An 18,138-nucleotide genomic window follows, 5' to 3' on the forward strand; every position below is an offset into this window, starting at 1 on the left:
AAAGTTAACCAAACAAGGGTAACCAGCCCTTCCCCAAAATGGGTAACCAAACAAGGGTAACCAGCCCTTCCCCAAAATGGGTAACCAAACAAGGGTAACCAGCCCTTCCCCAAAATGGGTAACCAAACAACAAAGGAAACAGCTGTAGAAGTCAATGATAAAAGAACTACGAGAAAGTTAACGATGAGAGATCAACAGCATTACATAGAAATATCAAATACTGGGAGGTGAAAGGAGGAATAAGAAACAATAATAGCAGATTCTACAAGTTTCACCACATCCAAATTGAGCCAAAATCAGCAGACCGAGCAAGAAATATACTACAAAGCGTCCAAAGGTCAACATATGGATATTACACTAAATTCAGTAGCGGAAGCAAAAGGCCAACATATGGATATTACATTAAATTCAGTAGCGGAAGCATGTGGATAGGCGTTCAAACGTTCTATTAGTGCTGATTGTATGCAACAAGGAGACACGAGTGGGAAAACTAATACAAAGGTCACTAGCAAAGGTACCATTGGTCATTAAAAGTTCATGAATACTGAGAGATCATACAATCTATTACACAAGAAAGAAAACAGGAACAACTCCCTTTAACTTTGAAAAGCTCTACTTCTGTTTTGCTGCTATCTCAGGTTCAAGAGCAATAAGAAAAGGAGCACATAAAATTGTATTTTAAAAGAAAGGTTGAAACAAGGTCTGTGAAACTCATAACTGTCAGGACTGGTCAACAAGATTCTTGCATAACACAATTGAAGCCTCATTAGCTGAGTTATGTGCATGCCATTCTAGGCCATCAGCAGCAATATGATGGGATTCTGGACCAAGCCCAAAAATAAAGCCTACAAATTAGGGAAAAAAAATGTTTAAAGGTAAATTTATGAGGAACACCTAGTGTTGAAATATCTTAGAAAATTTAGAGAACTCTGGCAAGGGTCAATACGTTAAAAGCAACAAAAGACGTTACAAGAATTAATTAGCAGCAAGGATGCAACAGCAATGGGCCAAACAAAAGATCTGGTCAACAAGCATACACTAGTGAATTTGAAGGACAGTCTAGCACCGTGTTTGGATTCTGGAATGACCATAGCAATAGAGGATTCCATCCCTGCCATGAGTGATCACTCCAAAGAACATGAAGGTCACCCCAAACTTTAGATCTCTAAGTGGAAGAGGAAGAAAACCAAAAAATGTAACCAAATGCAGTTGGTTCGTTAGAAAATACAGTTAGATTCATTATTATGAGTCTTGAGATTGCTTCATAAATTTGGATATAATGAACTATGAGAGCTGTGCACACTGCAGGCAGACAGATAGCTGACAGTGAGAATTCAATTAACGAAATGAGTTGATTGAACTGAATTCAGCATGTTGTTTGACATGACTGCTATGTTATTGCAATTATATGTATGTTCAATCCCCCTTTACTATAATATGTTGAACCAATCTAGCAGTGTTTCTTACTGTTACTAGTCGAACCAATTTAGGATAAGCACATTATCAGATATTGCATTGCATGTGCACAAGAGAAACATAAATTCTCATATTCTGCATAATTATAATGGCAATGGTAATAACTAGTAAGCCAATACTATAGGTATAGCATTGAAACAAAATTGCAAGCAGAGCAGTAAACAACAATTAACAGTCAAATGCGCCTGGTGATTGTAAGATGTGGCCAATTGACTAACAACTCACTTTGTGATAAGTAGCTTGGACATTCTTGAAAGCCCTCTTGGACATTGTCACATCCATTAAATCTACGAATTAATGGTTTCAAAACCCTGTTTAAACTTTAAACACAACTTTTCCTCATATTTCCAATAAGTTTTCCTTAATTGGGAAAACCCACATCCCTCAAAGGCCTCAACAAGTATCTATATTCTCCAAAACTCTGTACATAGCAACTGCTTCCCTACATGTGATAACTGGTCAAGCTGCAACTCCATAGCGCATTACTACCATGTGGAACTCATACAGACCTATGATAGCTACAACTCCATGATGCATATGACAACCCCTTCTAAAGGTAATTTTCAAGCAGTGATACAAATTATACATACCTACACCTCTCTCAGAAAACCCTATTATCAGTAATAAGGTATTACTATCCCAATCCAAAATATAATCCATATATGTTCATAAGGAAGAAAGCACATCAAGCTGGTAGTCTTGCATTGGATCCTTAAAACCTGTATCACGTTCTGCTTTTGTGCACAGCAGAAAATAAGTAGCTTCTGCACTTATGTAGATTGTATTATGCAGGTTTAACTCCATCTGGACAAGACAGAATATTCTGGTCACTAAGAAGCCTCTGAAATCGTGCGAGCCGATTTTGCAAGCTTAGTATTCCAGCTGCCTTTTGCGAAAGAATATCAGTCAATTTGGAAATGTATTTATCTATCTGGTTTCCCGGTTGATCCACTTCAGACAGCATCTTCATTTCCTGCACATAAACGTAACTCCATAAAATAATCAGTTCTACTTAATAATATGCTACTCTACTCAGGAAAGGAACAGCTAAGGTTCAAAGACATAATATGTAGTGTTGAATACAAGCCCTACACCAAGGTGCCTGTACACATAAGGGAACCAAAGCAAAATTGACTATGCAATAGTTAATAAAGATCCCAGTTGATCATAATTATTGACTAAAGAAGAAATTGCTTCATTGAGCTTTCGTAAGTATATAATTATGAAAATAAATGTATCTCCAAGTTCAAACAGTTTAGCTCACCTCCATAACAATATTTATTGTGTCTTCAACTTGTTTGCGATGAGCAACCACAAGATCCTCCTCTTCCTACCATCGTAGGAAACAAAGACAATGTCATTGCTCATAGACCATAATTAACATTACAAATACAAGGCTGTTGCAATCAACAAAACCATACCTTAAGAATGGCATCAAGTTCCTCGTCAGGATCCAAAATATCCATATCTGAATCTACTGTATCCCTGGACTTTAATCTTGTATGGATTGCACCAGAAATATCTCTTTGCCTCCTATCAGCAGCTACATTATTATTCATCTTTATTGCTTCTTCTCTCGGATTCTGATTGTAATATCTATCAGCTTTGCCCTTCCTCCAAGATTGGAAAGGAATTTGCTTGTCTTGCTCCTGTGACTCCTCAGCAGTGGAAGGATCATACCCATTGACAACAGCATTATTATTGTTCATTCTTGCATCTGAATATGCTGAAGAGAGATTGCTATCATCGCGTCCACTTGGGGGACCATGATCCATTGTAAAATGCTGGTAAGTCTCACCATCTGACTGTTTATGCCAGCCAAATCTATTGCAATCACTTTGAAGATCCAAGCTATTGTTTTCAGAAGTGTGCTGTGAAAGCAATGATGACGACAATGGTAGAGTCAGTGGAGCACTAGATGACTCTCTCAGTGTTGTAGCAGGAGAGCTCATATCCTTCTTTGAATTGTTAGATTTTGAAAGACTCTTAACCCTGCATTAAAAACAGATATCTGCTGTCAATGGGAAACAATAATGTAATCCCACAGAATGAAGATGTCATTACTTCATTTTTTCAAGTATTCTCACCTGTCAGCATATCTTAGTGTGTTCAGGGTGTGTTCACAAGAGCCTGAGTTTGGAGAAATACAGGATATCATGACAGTGCGTGAGTCGCCAACAAATGAATCTCGTAGTACTTCTGTTAGCTTGCTCCCTCTAAATGGAATGTGAACTTGATCATTATCTAGAGCACGTATGCATTCTTTCAAAGCAAGCAAGCTCTTATTGATCTCCGCTCCTTCCATTCTGCAGGGCAAACAGAATTGCCAATAGCAAATTAGAACTTTAACCTTATCTAACAAAACCAAACTTCCCTATTAAAAACTGAAAACTTTTTTCACAGAAGAAACCCTAAAAAAAAGATATATATATATATATATCTTTGTTAGCTGACAAGATATATATATATACATATCTTGTGTGTGTGTGTGTATATATATATATATACACAAGTTACTTGACGCACCCGCCCCTTGTATCCTTTGTGTCGGACACGACACGAGCCTGGCACATGTCAGACACAAATTTGACTCATGTCCTGTGCCGTTTTTGACATGTGTCAGGCTTGTGTCATGATTTTCGTACACGTGTCTGCTTGTTTTTGCCCCTGTTTTTCACTCATGCAGTCACATTTTGGGAGCTGTGGGAGTGTGAATAAAGGAGAGTTACCAGTTTTAGGAGTCAAAGTGCTGGTAAGTGGATTTGCCATCCATACTTTTTTTTATTTTTGCTCCAGCAGCCTGTTTTTCCTACAGCAATTTGTTTTTCTTACAGCAATCTGTTTTTTCTTCATATCACAGCAATCATGACTCAATCAAGGGCAGTGTGAATAAAGGAGAGTATCCAGTTATAGAGGAGTCAAAGTGCTGGTAAGTGGATTTGCCATCCATATTTTTTTATTTTTGCTACAGCAGTCTGTTTTTCCTACAGCAATTTGTTTTTCTTACGGCAATCTGTTTTTTCTTCATATCACAGCAATCATGGCACAATCAAGGGCAGTATTAATAAAGGAGAGTAACCAGTTTTAGAGGAGTCAAAGTGCTGGTAAGTGGATTTGCCATCCATTTTTTTATTTTTGCTACAGCAGTCTGTTTTTCCTACAGCAACTTGTTTTCCTTTCGGCAATCTGTTTTTTCTTCATATCACCGCAATCATGTCTCAATCAAGGGAAGTTGGAAAAGGGCAAAGGAAGGGGAGGAATGCCCCCATTGACAATGCCTCCCCCCCCCCCTTCAATTTTATCAGGGTCTGCAAGAGCTTCATTTGTTGGAAGTGGGACTACAATTGCTGTCAATTTATTGTGCGTTTGTCAATTATCGTCATTGACGTAGTACTAGTTGTATGTATGATGAAATTTGTATCATCATGTAAATATTTTAGTTTCTAAATTGAATCTTTGTCTATATTTCATTTTTGTGTGCAATTCATTAATTTGTGTCACATGTTGGATACTCGGATTTCCATGTCCTTCATGTTCTTTATATTCCATACTAGTAATATATATGTTTTGGTCTTTGAGGGCTCACACAAGGTTCAAAGCCAACACTTACTTTGGTAAAGAGAAGTACAGTTCACAAAGAAAATGAGTATTCTAATAATGTCCTAAAATCACAGCACATAGTATACCGATCAGAAGGCTTATTTGCAAACCTTGTTTGGCGATCATTATCTGTGGTATCAGCACCACGCTCACTTCCAGCAAGATCTATGAATGAGAGTTTCCCAACCAAACGAGCAGGCTTTGATTCACTGCCATCAACTGATCTTTTGATGACAAGTTGAAGAATTGCATGAGAACGTGATGACTCCTCATTTGCTCCTGTTGTGCCAGTGCTCCTAGAAGCATTTCCTTTTTCAATGAAATCTTTGATAGTCTCCACATCATATACTCTGAACTCCTGCAGGCCCACAATACAGACTTGCTGTTTGCCATCTTCTCTCATGCAAAGCTTCCTGTACCCAAAATAAAGGTCATCCAAGGGAACCATTTTTAGGAATATTGCTTTAATCTTATTCATCAATGAACATCCCTAGAGGTGAAAAATCCCAAAATTATGATAGGTTGAAACACAACCTCCTTTCACTCAGTAGATCATAAAGCTTGCCACCATAAATTTCAAAGAAACTGAAGCACAATTGATATCCTTGATTTTTGTAAACTTGGTCCATTAATCTCAGAATGTCCTGGGAGGCCTTCAGTGGCAAGGGCTGCATGGTAAAAGTCTTTCCGCTGCCTGTCACATAACAAGGTCAAAACAAATGTTTAGGTGAATACATGGAAGTGCTTGAATGTTTATTTCTAGATAGAGAAGTGAAATTTGAATGAGCCTATGCAACAATACAGATCAAAAGACCACATTGTCCCCAAGATGTAAGGCCCTTTTTTCTGGCTACTAGCAGGTTCTTCCGCACAATAGATGAATCCCAGTGTTGTGATAACAGTTCAAATTAGTATTGTGGGACTTAATATGGAATGTCATCTGCTGGAGAAATACAACGGTATAATGATATCAACTGTTATACCACTGTTATAACAAATGATCTTAACCCTGTTATAAAGATATAGGCTGGCAATAACGACTTAGTATGCAATGACCACTGCTGGAAAACTTCACCTTTATCTGTTACTATGACTTAAAGCATACTATAAAATGAAATAATCATTACAATACATCCCAGAATAGAGATGAGATGGGCACTTTAACATTGATAAGATCACAAGAAATAGAATACAACAGAAATACTTGCCTGTTTGCCCATATGCAAAGCATGTTGCTTTAGTCCGTTGAAATATTGCTGGAACAATGGGTTCAACAGTCACTCTGTACACCTACAAAACAAACAAAGAAGTATGGGAAGTTATTACATATGTCAATGTCCATGCTAACATACCGTAGTCCCCAACCAACAGTTTATTCAAAATGTATAGAAAATCATAAAAGTATATCACTTGGGGTGTTAGCTGACCTCATCGTTAGACACTTGGTCATCTAACACTGCATCAAAAACAAATTCATGTTTCTCAACATATGCAGTCAAGTCCACCTGCAATATAAAGGCATATTGTAGTTTTTAGAAATAAAAGCACATTTCAAGCAAGACAAATCTTGAGTCTTGACCTTCCGTATAGGAGTATGCCTTCGAGATTTACTTTAAATCATAGACAATATTAAAGTCAAGCAGTAAAGAATTAGAAGACTATTATTCATATGAGGACCAGTCAAATAGCAGCTTGCAAAGGGTTTCTTCTGCAAGCAACTAAATTCATCTAGAATATCACAGGAGTGAATAATTTAGAATTAGACAATAGCATTCCCAGAGCAAAAATGCACAGCTCACTTTTAATAGCATTTATTCATCTTTGATACTTGAGCATTCAAATTGTCAACATTTCCTTCAGGATTTGAGAACCTTAGCATTTGAGAGAGACAGATGAGCTTTCAACTTTTATTTATGCCCCTAAGAAGCCTAAAGGGATCGATAGAAACAACTGAAGATCGAGATAAGAATTGAACACATCATCAAGATAGAGTACATAGAACATATTCATTCTAAAACAAACCAAATTCAAGATAGTCAAAATCAGAAGGAAAAAAATAAAAAATAAAATACAAGTGTTTAGCATGGGCAAGACATTGTCAACGACGAATCCACTTGTAGGATAATCTGCCATAAAAACAACCAACCTTAAGCTTAGTCTCGTGAACTGTAAGAGAAGTATGGTTTGGTTCAATGGTTATAATATCTTCTTCTTTCTTAGAAATCTCCTTTTTGTTGAGAGGCCTTTTACGAACCTGTTAAACAACCAACATCACATATGTTGCAAAACCAATGTGTGAGAACAAAAATTCGTGTCACAATAAAAATAACAGCAAGCTCATCTCAAATAACATGATTGCAGAGGATCGGTGGAAATCATTATATTCACTATCTTATTTCATAGTTTATGAATTCATCGTCAATCCTCCAAACAAATACACTTAACATCCTTGTGAGAAACATGATGGCTGCAGGTAAAAGAGACTAACAAAAGGAAATAAGAAGTTCCAGGTTGAATCTATTACTATGAAGCTGCTAAAACTAAAGAAAAAGTGAATCCAAGTTACCACAACTTTGATTTTGGCCCCTGCACCAGCTTTCTCTCTATCACTAGGGACACCTCTTAGCATGCCACTATCCAATGGAACCCTCATTCTGTTAGCTTGTTGCTTACTGCCAGATGAAAATACATCAGAATCAATTTCAAGTTCCCTCTCGGCTAATGAAATGAAAGGAGAGCTGGTATCATACAACCCCGGTACAGATGCCTGCATGATAAGGAAGTGTACATGAGATGACAATACAGAGCACACACAACAGAGTCGGTTGGCCCTTCAAGTAAATTTCTATACTCCATTCCAGCAAAATAACAGTTCTAACAATGATATTATAATCGGATTCTCTAAGTGTCAAAATGACATCTAAATAGAATGTACAATGTTGATGAAGTTTGAACCCATTTACACAAACCAAATCTAAATAGCACTATAATTTTCTCAGCATTTCTACCCATTGTAGTCCATCAGTGAATGGATCAAATTAATAACTAATGCCCCCTTCGACCAAAGGACTATAGACCTTATATTAGAATTTGTATTTACTTATCAAGACACTGAGATATGCATTATAGAATGTATGTGATAAGATTTCCCAACATGCATAGATGTTCTGCATGTAGTAGCGACTGGGTAACATCTGTCATTGGGTGCCCATAGCTTGGCGATTACCTTGGATGTAGTAAGTCAACCGTACACAATGGAGATCAGTGATTTAATTTCCAAGGAATCGTGCTACAAGCCCGACTCAATAAGGCAAGGCAACGAGTCATGGAAACGGATCTTTGAATACTCTGATACAGACTATGATCCGGGATTAACATCAGAAGAGACTTCCATGCAAGGCAGGCGAGATTGAATGTTTACTCAATGGCAATAATTAGTAGATTTGGATAATTCAAAAACTTTCATGGCCCCAGAGTATAAACCCTTGGATTTCAAAATTTGAGGGATTTATCATATCTGTGGAGCATAGGCCCTGTATCAATTGGCAGGTTTGAGAATAGTGGGTTCATGCTAATGGTTAATGGTTCTCTATAGGCAACAACTGGTATCACTTTCAAACTTTTCGAAGCCATTTCACTTGCAAAGGCAGCATAGGCCCCACGACAAAACAGAGATATTTCCAACAACACAAAAAATACAATAACGTTGTCAGCTATAGGAGGCAAAGCTCTGACACTTACCTCAGGCAAGAGCTCAGTGTCAATGGAGTGTAGGTCCAAAATACCAGGACTCAATTCACTTGGGGATAGTCTACCATCCACGTTCTTCTGACTTGAAGACCTTGAATAAACTGGAGGAGTTGAAGGCTCAGAATAGAGCTCTACACCACCATTCGCAGCCCTGTTTGTTTTGTACATCCTCGACTTGCTGTCAGCTGCTTGAATACCATAGTTTGTATAATCCTGCTTCACAATTTCAGCGAAGCACATCAGGCGCCGTCCATTATTTTGATTGATTACAAAGAAGGGAATGAACCAACCTGCAAGTTGGCAGCAGATGCCAGATGTTGAAGGCCAGCAGATTGCAGCAGCTTCCCAAACATAGGGTCACCAGAAGCCTCCATGTTGTGGTGGCGTATGTTCTGCATTGCAGCGCTTGTCTGCTGCATTTGTCTTCCTATCATGCTCACAACTGGGGATTCTAATCACCCTCAATATATTCCAGAGAGGCTTCGAACAAGTCCGAACCAATACAAGCCTGCCCCCAAAACTGTGATCAGAGCAGCAGTCTAAGTACAAACATACACATTTAGAATGATCAATCCCAAAAATAAGATTTTCCAATAGATATTCTAAACAAAAGGAAAAAGCAGACGCGGCAGGCAGTGGAACAGCCTCAACCCCTTTTGCAGAGCTCAACTACAAAACCCATGAACACATTCGATAAACACAATGAGGAAACAATAATCAGCACACATTCCAAACAGCGCATATATCGCTAAACAATAGAGCATCATTCCAACCTCAGACTACAATTCCATATCCGGAACTTAGAAAATCAGTACAAACTCAATACTTCAAACGCAAATTCTGAGAATCGCCAAAGTGTACCCAAATGAATAGAATATATTAACAACTAAAGCCAGCGCCTGAGAAAATTCAAAATTAGAAGCAGGTTTAATAAAAACCAACAATGGGTTCTTACATGAGCAGTGTGTCAATCAGAATCAAGCAATCAGAAGACCTCGGGGCAGCATCTCCATCAAACAGCAGGGAAAGCAAAACTCATGCTCCGTACTTTTACAGGAAGTTTACAATAGTTAACAAAAGCGGGTACAAATGGAAGGGAATTCCAAGGAGAAGAGGGTGAGAGGCAAGAAGAAGAATGGTGAGTGTATATAATAAGTTCCTCCTAACCCTGGTCCTCTTCTTAGTCGTTTCTGCCTTGCATCTCCTCTCCTATCCTCTGTTCAGAAGGCAGAAATTGACTCAAAATATAATTATTAAAAAGCATAAACATATTTTTCCTAATTCCTCGGTTTTCAAAATATGTAAAATCAAATCTAACGGCAAGGTCCAAGTGGGTCTTTTAATTCACCCGACGGGGGAGTTCCCATTTACCATAAGACAGACTTGACCAGTCTGACCGTTTCCAGTCCGAGAGACCCTGCTGTCCGTGCTGCGTTAAAGATCGTGTCTCTTAAAGAAATCCAACGGCGAAGATGACAAATGTGGAAATGAAATGATTAATCTGACTTATTACAATTTTTGGAAACAGAATTTGGATGTAATATAGATAATCTTAAGGTTTAGTTGAAATGGTTTAGAGTTAAAATGTGCTAGTTGTTGATTATTTTTCAATTCTTGTAAGGTTTGGTTTAGTTTAAATGGTTTAGAGTTAAAATGTTCTTCAATTCATTTATAACAGGGTCTTATAATCAAAACTAACCGTTTACTGATTTATCATCTACAAATATAAAAAACCGCGGTTTACTAATTTACCATCCAGAAAATATAAAGAAACCCTCCGAAATTTCTTATAAATTTCATTCCAACTTCATATATATAATTTTAAAATAGATATTTAAATTTAAATTTACCACAACGAACCCTAATTGAATTCTCAACCCTGTCTGTATGGCTCGATCTCGCAATCCAATGGCAGGATTGACCCCACTGACGGGCAGGGTGATGAGTGGAGACTGTGAAGGTCTTCATTGATTGGAATTCGGGCCGTTTCCATTGTTGGTTGGGGCCGTGGATATGCTCCCGCGCGCCCTCCATCGTTTGAATGTCGGGCTGTGGGAGGGAAATTCAAGATTGTGATTCTCGGTGTTGGTGGGTGCTTTGAATAAACAAATATTTTACTGTTTGAATTTGAATTTTCTTCGTACAGTGAAATACTCGGCGTCCCCTTTGAATTTTTAGAAGTATCAGGTGTGAGTGGGGTTTATATGATATTGTATTTCAGGAACAGCCCATGTTTAACTTGGCCCCCAAGGAGGGGGCATAGCTGGCATGATCATTTTCCATAGGGAAGTCATTGATGCTAAGTCTGGCTAATTTATTTCTATGAAAACCCAGGGTTTATATCACATACATTGGCCCCCAAGGAGGGGAATAGCTGGCATGATCATTTTCCGCATGGAAGTCATTGATGCTAAGTCTGGTTAATTTATTTCTATGAAAACTGGTTTACATCACTCCTTAAATGGTGGGAAGGAAATCATTAGCATGATTGTAGATGTTATGTGGGGACGATGTTGGATATTTTGGTTAATGATTGATATTTATAAATAAAAAGTTATAAGTATGAAAAAAATATTTTTAAATGTTTTATATTTAATGTTATTAAATTATTTGTATTTATTAAATATGAACTATTGATAAATAAATAAAAAGTTATTATTTTAAGTTGGCTTGTTTTTTAAGATGAAGAAATGTTGACATAATCATTATAGGATGGACTTAGATGTTATTTATAGTTTAGTGATTTAGTTAAGGATATGAGTTGATATTATTTATGTTTTTGGGTTTTTATTAAGGATCTATATCTATTTCTATGCAAAAATGTGTTAATAAATATATGGTAATTGAGTTTAGCTTGGGTAGTAAGGAGGAATGATTATTATTCTCCTCACCCATGTTCAATTCTCATAAGTGATATATTAATTCTTAATTGTGGTTTATGTTAATGTGATTTTCACAAAGTGAAAGATTAAACAATCTAAGCACGGGAGACAAGTTTCTGATCATGTCCTAAGGTTTTGTCCTACTACCTACCATGGCAGTGTTAAGAGGGGGTCCAGGAGACCCCTCCTTCTGCGAAGTTCTCGCTGGCAAAGGGAAGGAAAAGTAATCCTCCTTTACCAAACTTACCTCACTCGACGCTTTCAAGAAGCAGGTTGTTAATAACTCGAGAGAGGGAGGGGCACAAAAGGGCTCGGACCATCAGCCAACCACTAAGTTTGCAAGCTCCAGTGGGAAGCACACAGTTCCACCACAAGCAGTCAATCCATGCAAACCAAAGATCAAGAAAATACCAACTCTAAAAATAGAGGATCTGGATGTAGTGGCATATAGAGAATACATGCAAGAGCACGTTGTCATTTGTAAATTCATGGGCTTCTGATCTACATAGAAATCTTTACACTGGTGGATCCAAGCGAAATGGAAGCCAAAAGGAGGGATCAAGCTCCAATTTTTATCAAAAGGGTTTTTCGCAGTGATTTTTAACCTGTTGGAGGACAAGGACCACATCTTTGAGAGAGGTCCCTATTTCATCAACTCAGCAGGCCTATATATGAGATTTTGGAAAGAGAACTTTACCCCCTGAAAGGAGGACTTCCCAAGGGTCCCAGTTTGGATCAGGGTTTACTCCCTGCCCACGAACTACCAGTTTCCATTTATCCTCAAAGGGTTGGGGGATACATTTGGAGAATATATTAAGATGTCGAAAGGCACCCATGTTGGGCGTTATGTATCCTATGGCCAGATATACGCTTGTTTGGATGTTTTAGGGGCTCTCCTGGAAGTTATAAAGTTGGTCTGCAAAGATGAAATCTGACTACAAAGCATAGATTATGAACACATCCCCTTCAAATGTCGCAAAGGCAATGAGCATGGCCATCTTTTCAGGGACTGTCCCCAAAACGCTACTCAGACTGCTAACTCTCAAGCTCAGCAGAAGACGAACGAGCAAGGCTTTACAAAGGTATTCTCTCGGAACAGGAACAACCAAAAGCCTCAAGGTAAATCAACCCCTCCAAGCCAAGCCAACAAGAACAAGTTTGAAACTCTCAGTGAAGAGCTGGAAGAGCAAGCAGAGACAACATTGAAATAGAAGTTGATGCAAGCAAACAGACACCCATCCCTCCGATGGACCAAGAAAAAGAATTAGGCCCCTCAGCCATCCTAAGCATGACAGCGCAAGAATATGTAGACATCGAAATGGAGCATGAAGCAAACAACAACTCAGCGGAGGAAGAGGCAATTGAAGAAATGCTAGGGGACATGGATCTCAACAAAATTGTAGAATTTTGGGACAGGAGAGGATTAGAATCCATCCTGCAGGAATACCTACAAAAAATCGAAGAGGCATACCTTTATCAAGAAGAGCTAAAGCAAGCAATGACTAAGAGACAATATCGAGATCTCTCCAAGATCAAAATCAAGTATCACATCCTGACAAAAAGTACAATCCAAAAGGAGTAGGAAGGAAACGTGGGAGAAATAGCACCTATCAAATACCGCAGGAGTTGGGAGCAAGGCTAATTAACGAAGGAAAGGTAAGGGATCTAGTCTTAACTCAAAAACCTTCCCAATGGAGTTAATTTCTTGTAATATAAGAGGTCTAAATGGACCTGCAAAGAGGAGACTCCTCAAGCAAAAGATCATGGCAAGTAAACTCGAAACAACTTTCATTCAAGAGGAAAAAGTAGGTTAGAAGCAATCTCTTCCCTCCAAATCCAATGTTGGAAGGGCTATGAAAATGTCGCTACTGTTGCTAAAGACACAGCGGGAGGCCAACTCAGTCTTTGAAATAAAAGTTTGTTGGTTCTCAAAACCTCCATTACAACCCCCAACATCCTATGTGCAGTCTTCCAAATAATCGACACTACAAAAACCCTTTGTGTCACAAATGTCTACGAGCCTCATTGGCCCAATGAAAGAATCAACATGTTATCCACTCTGGAAAAGATTCAAGAAGCCCTGTCAGACACTCACTCGATCATGGGAGGGGACTTCAATATGATTCTCAACATATCTGAGAAGAAAGGTGGCCTAAGGAAACTAGACAAAGACGTGGAGGCCTTCAAAGTAGCAATAGACCAGATGGAAATGGTTGATGTAGAGACTCAAAACAGTATCTACACCTGGAACAAAAAAAGTCGGGGAGAAAGGAAAATTTCCTCACACCTAGACCGTGTTAATCAAGGTTGTCATTAATGTCAATATGGCAGTGTTTGTGATGGCAAATTTTGGTGATCATAATGTTGCCCATGAAGGACCCAAGGACTGAATACAACATATGGAATGAATATATATATATATATATATACAGACATAATAGAAGAAATAGACCCAAGGAGGAAAGCCATTAGAAGACAAGAACAAGAGTCATCAAAGAGTATCCATCGAAAATCATAGAGAAGCCACAAGAAAGCCAAGTCAAGAGTAAGAGCCATATCATAGATATCGCATGAAATATCGGAGGAGCTAACATAACGGAGGAGTAAAGAAGAAAACATCGGAGGAGCCATATCAGAAGTATCACATGTAATATATGCCCAAGAAGAACTGATAGGAAGAAAACAACGAAGGAGCATAAACAGAGTTATCGGAGGTCACAGGAAGATAAGCCACAGGAGCAACAGCTATCGGAAGAGCGAAAGAGTGAAGAGAAGTCACAGGAGATCAAACCCAAGTGCTTGCGAAAGAAGAATGGCAGAGGAATAGATTTGGATCGTCAAATCAACAGATTAATTAGATCGATGGTGATTAGCAATTGCGGGGGTAGGAAAGTACGGATTTCCTTGATCGTGGCTGAAGTCCCGCACTCAATCCTAGTCATCGATCTCATATTCAACTCTTAGATCACATTCAACTGCAGGGGTTAAGGCTGTTTTAATCCGTGTGCTAGTCAAAGTCCTGCAAACCATAGATTGCGATATAATACGCGGACCCGATGCTCCAATAGAACACGCCCTAATGTAATATCGCGTCTGCCTCGTCGGAAGTCAATGTCACACTAAAACTGTGATTGCGATAATACATGCGGACCCGAACAGGTTATAGTAACAGCCCTAATATAACATCGCATCTGCCATATCACAAGTCTTATAGGGTTGTCACGGTAAAACCTCTGATTGCGATATAATATTGCGGACCCGTTGCACCATTATAACATGACTTTATACAATATCGCATCCGCAGTATTGCTAGTTTCTAAGGGATGTCACAATAAAAACTGCGATTGCAATATAAGGTGTGGACCCAATAGCTCCATAGAATATACCTTTATTCAATATCGTGTCCAGGTATCGAGGAAGTTATGCAAATCATAAGGGTTGACACCGCCGGACTGCCGATTGCGATAAGTCTTGTGAATCGAACTGCCGATTGCGATATTCGCTATGGACCCGAAGGATCTATTAACGATAGTTTAATATTATATCGTGTTCGCGGTGTGAATATCGGTGATGTTAAGAGTTGTGATTGCAGACCACTGAAAGTTGCGATTGTGATTGATGATGTGGATGTGGAACCTCCTTGGGTACAGTCTCTCCTATGAAATCCTCCGTAAATAAAACAAGTTTATGAGTAATTGGATGAATATCCATAAGTCGGCCTCTCCTTCCAAATGAACGTGTCTTTTGAGTATTGGTGAAACTCGTATAAAAACGAGTTAAAACGCTTCACTTCTGAGCATTGATCTCGGGCATAAAAACATAGTATAAAGAAGTTCACAACTCGTGAACTTGAAGAGATAGAGGAAGTCAAAGGTCGAGAAGCCAAAGGTCAAGCGAGCGAAGAAGGAAGCTGAAAGGTCCAGCGGAAGAAGAAGGAAGCCGAAGATCGAGAAGTCGAAAGGTCGAGAAGCCAAAAGGTCTAGCAGACGATGAAGGTACAAAAGAAGTCAAAGATCGAGTGAGAAAGAATGTAGTTGTAGGTCCAGCAGGACAGAAAGTAGCTGTAGGTCCAGCAGGACAGAAGGAAGCTGTAGGTCCAGCAGAACAGAAGGAAGCCCAAGGTCCAGCAGGACAGAAGGAAGCCGAAGGTCCAGCAAGATATAAGGAAGCCGAAGGTCCAGCAGGACAGAAGGAAGCCAAAGGTCCAGCGGGACAAGAGGAAGCTGAAGGACGAAAAAATTCTGTTGATTGGGTTAATCTTTGAAAGGCTCAGACCTATGATAAATTAATCTATGGAAGAAGTACATAACACAATTTGAAGAATAGTTCTGTGAAAGGAAACAAAGTTTCATCTATCATCGTTTGAAGGGAGCAGTATACAGCACCAGCATTGAAGTGTTTGTGAATTCGTTTCTTGGAAGTAAGATATCTCGACAGTGAGAGGCAACTTTGCAGACTTTGCGTGGGCAATATGAAGAGTTGTGAAGACTCCTTCATATGAAGACATGTTGTAATTAATGATGTAGCATGGAGACTATAGTGAAGCTATAGATTGACAGAACTCTGTGAAGAAGATTTTGGGAGCTGAGAATTACTACCAAACATATCTTGACAAGATAGGGTCGGAGCCCTTGGGGTTGGTGCCTCAGAATTGGAAGGATTAGTGTCCTTGGAGTTGGTGCTCCTAAACACAAGGTTGGTGCCTTGAGAAGATAGGGTTGGTGCCCTAGAGGTTGGAGCCTCACAAAAGACCAAGTTGGTGCTTGGCAACAGATTGGATCCTTATATATATTGCACCTGATTTATTGCAATGATTATATTAATAAAAGCATTTATTCCTATTGTTCATTTTGTGTTCTAAATAGAAATGATTTAATTGGTAAAAATAACAGTTGAAAGGAATACTGATTCACCCCCCCTCTCAGTATTTCCAACAATTGGTATCAGAGCCAGTACCTTCACTAAAAGCCTAACAGCTTGAAGGTTGATAATTAGAACAAAAATGGCGAAGCCAAGGAAGAAAGTCTCCAATCCTCCTAAAGTTGTGTCTCCCTCTACCACTGAAATAGAAGTTAATCAATTTGTGAAGGCTCCATGGTTCAATGGAAACTTTGATATATGGGAAGCAAGAATGAGGAATTTCTTAAAGACTCAAGGCATTGAAGTATGGGAATCATTAATTACTGATAGCATGATGAATGGAGTATCCAAGGAGTACAATTCAAAAGCAATGAAGGCAATCTTGAATGGGCTACCTGATTCTATAAAGAACAACTTAGGAACATGTTCGTCAACAAAGGGTATATGGGACAAACTTTGTGACCTTCACTCAAAAGGAGCATTGACCATGACCACTAGTCAAGAAGATGATGGAAACCAAGAAGGAAATCTAGAACCCATCATAGAAGCTGAAAATGAGAATGATGACATCAAGGCTAAAGAAGACCTAGAAGATGAAGAGAATGAAAAAGATTTTGAAGAAGATCTCCTCACTAAACTTATGGCTGCCATGGAAGAGATTATCAATTTGAAAAAGGAAAATGAGGAACTTAATAAGAAAGCACTAGCTGGTGACCAAGACCAAACAAGGAAGAAAGTTGACCTTGTCAAGCTTCAAGTACAAGAAAGGGATGAAGAGCTTGCCAAGCTTAAGAAGGAATTTCATCAAAACAAAAGAAAGCATCATGAAGAAGTCATATCCATGACAAATCAATTGGATAAAGCAAAGAAACGGGAAGATAACTTGTCAAGCCACCTTGAACAAAGGCACCAGAGCTTGAACAAACTTGAAGCAGAGATTGGTCAATACAAGGAAGAGGTCTCCTCCCTTAGATCACAACTAGAAGAAGCAAGGAAACAAGCACAAGGAGTTGAGAAGACAATGGAAGCATTGGAAATCATAGAAGGACAGGTTGATGAAGCAGAAAAGGAGAGAAACACCATGATATGTCAACTAAAAGCAAAGGATGGAGAAATCTTCAAACTAAAATCTGACATCAACCTTCTCAAGGCCGAAACATGTAAAGGTACAAGGATCAAGAAGAAATGGAGATCAGTCTAGCAAAGGAAAATGAAGAAATCTTCAAAATGAAGTTAGATATCATCTCCTTTAAAATAGAAGCAAATGAAGCAACACCAAGGAAGAGTTTGAGAAACAACTTGGTAAGAAGAATAATGATTGCGAAAGATTGGAAGAAGAGATTATCTCCCTCGGGAAAAAGGTTGAAGGAATGGACAAAATCTTGAAGAGCTCTCAAGCCTTGGATGACATGATCAACCATCAAAGATCTCCATTTGATAAATCAGGTCTTGGCTATGAAGGTGAATCCTCAAGCAAGAATGATAATACTTCAAACAACAAAGATGCGAGGAAGTCAGAAAGAAATGTTGACGCTCCCAGTTTCAGCAAAGGTAAGGATAAGAGTCAAGG

The 18,138-nt window shown here is 38.8% G+C and overlaps 1 protein-coding gene across 3 annotated transcripts; it reads right to left on the reverse strand.

Annotated features, from left to right (window-relative positions):
* Nucleotides 1-1,665: 1,665 nt before the first annotated feature.
* On the reverse strand, nucleotides 1,666-10,331 carry LOC149258299 (kinesin-like protein KIN-13B). 3 transcript variants are annotated; one of them, XM_089415035.1, is made up of 14 exons: nucleotides 10,198-10,331; nucleotides 9,782-10,042; nucleotides 9,117-9,346; nucleotides 8,818-9,039; nucleotides 7,643-7,843; nucleotides 7,223-7,330; nucleotides 6,504-6,581; nucleotides 6,281-6,366; nucleotides 5,611-5,766; nucleotides 5,187-5,489; nucleotides 3,564-3,782; nucleotides 2,898-3,468; nucleotides 2,741-2,806; nucleotides 1,666-2,449 (listed from the first exon to the last, which is right to left on the reverse strand). In XM_089415035.1, the coding sequence occupies exons 3-14, from the start codon at nucleotides 9,258-9,260 to the stop codon at nucleotides 2,261-2,263; spliced, it is 2,343 nt and encodes a 780-aa protein (XP_089271161.1). In that variant the 5' UTR covers nucleotides 9,261-9,346; nucleotides 9,782-10,042; nucleotides 10,198-10,331; the 3' UTR covers nucleotides 1,666-2,260. The 3 variants fall into 3 exon arrangements, with proteins under 3 accessions (XP_089271161.1, XP_089271166.1, XP_089271165.1); XM_089415040.1 differs by lacking the exon at nucleotides 10,198-10,331 and having other exon boundaries at nucleotides 9,117-9,334; nucleotides 9,782-10,153; XM_089415039.1 differs by lacking the exon at nucleotides 10,198-10,331 and having other exon boundaries at nucleotides 9,117-9,365; nucleotides 9,782-10,153.
* Nucleotides 10,332-18,138: the final 7,807 nt, after the last annotated feature.

Source organism: Pinus tabuliformis, chromosome 6 (genome assembly GCF_031772625.1).
Source record: "Pinus tabuliformis cultivar Carrire ecotype Pingquan chromosome 6, CPIR1, whole genome shotgun sequence".
NCBI lineage: Eukaryota > Viridiplantae > Streptophyta > Pinopsida > Pinales > Pinaceae > Pinus > Pinus tabuliformis.

What these genes read in the sequence shown, in the direction of transcription:
- LOC149258299 (XM_089415035.1), bottom strand. Translation starts at nt 9,260, where the DNA reads ATGATAGGAAGACAAATGCAGCAGACAAGCGCTGCAATGCAGAACATA. An exon ending in ACACTGAGCTCTTGCCTGAG is followed by an intron (nt 7,844 to 8,817) that starts GTAAGTGTCAGA and finishes CTTATCATGCAG; the next exon opens with GCATCTGTACCGGGGTTGTA. An exon ending in TTCACGAGACTAAGCTTAAG is followed by an intron (nt 6,582 to 7,222) that starts GTTGGTTGTTTT and finishes TTTATATTGCAG; the next exon opens with GTGGACTTGACTGCATATGT.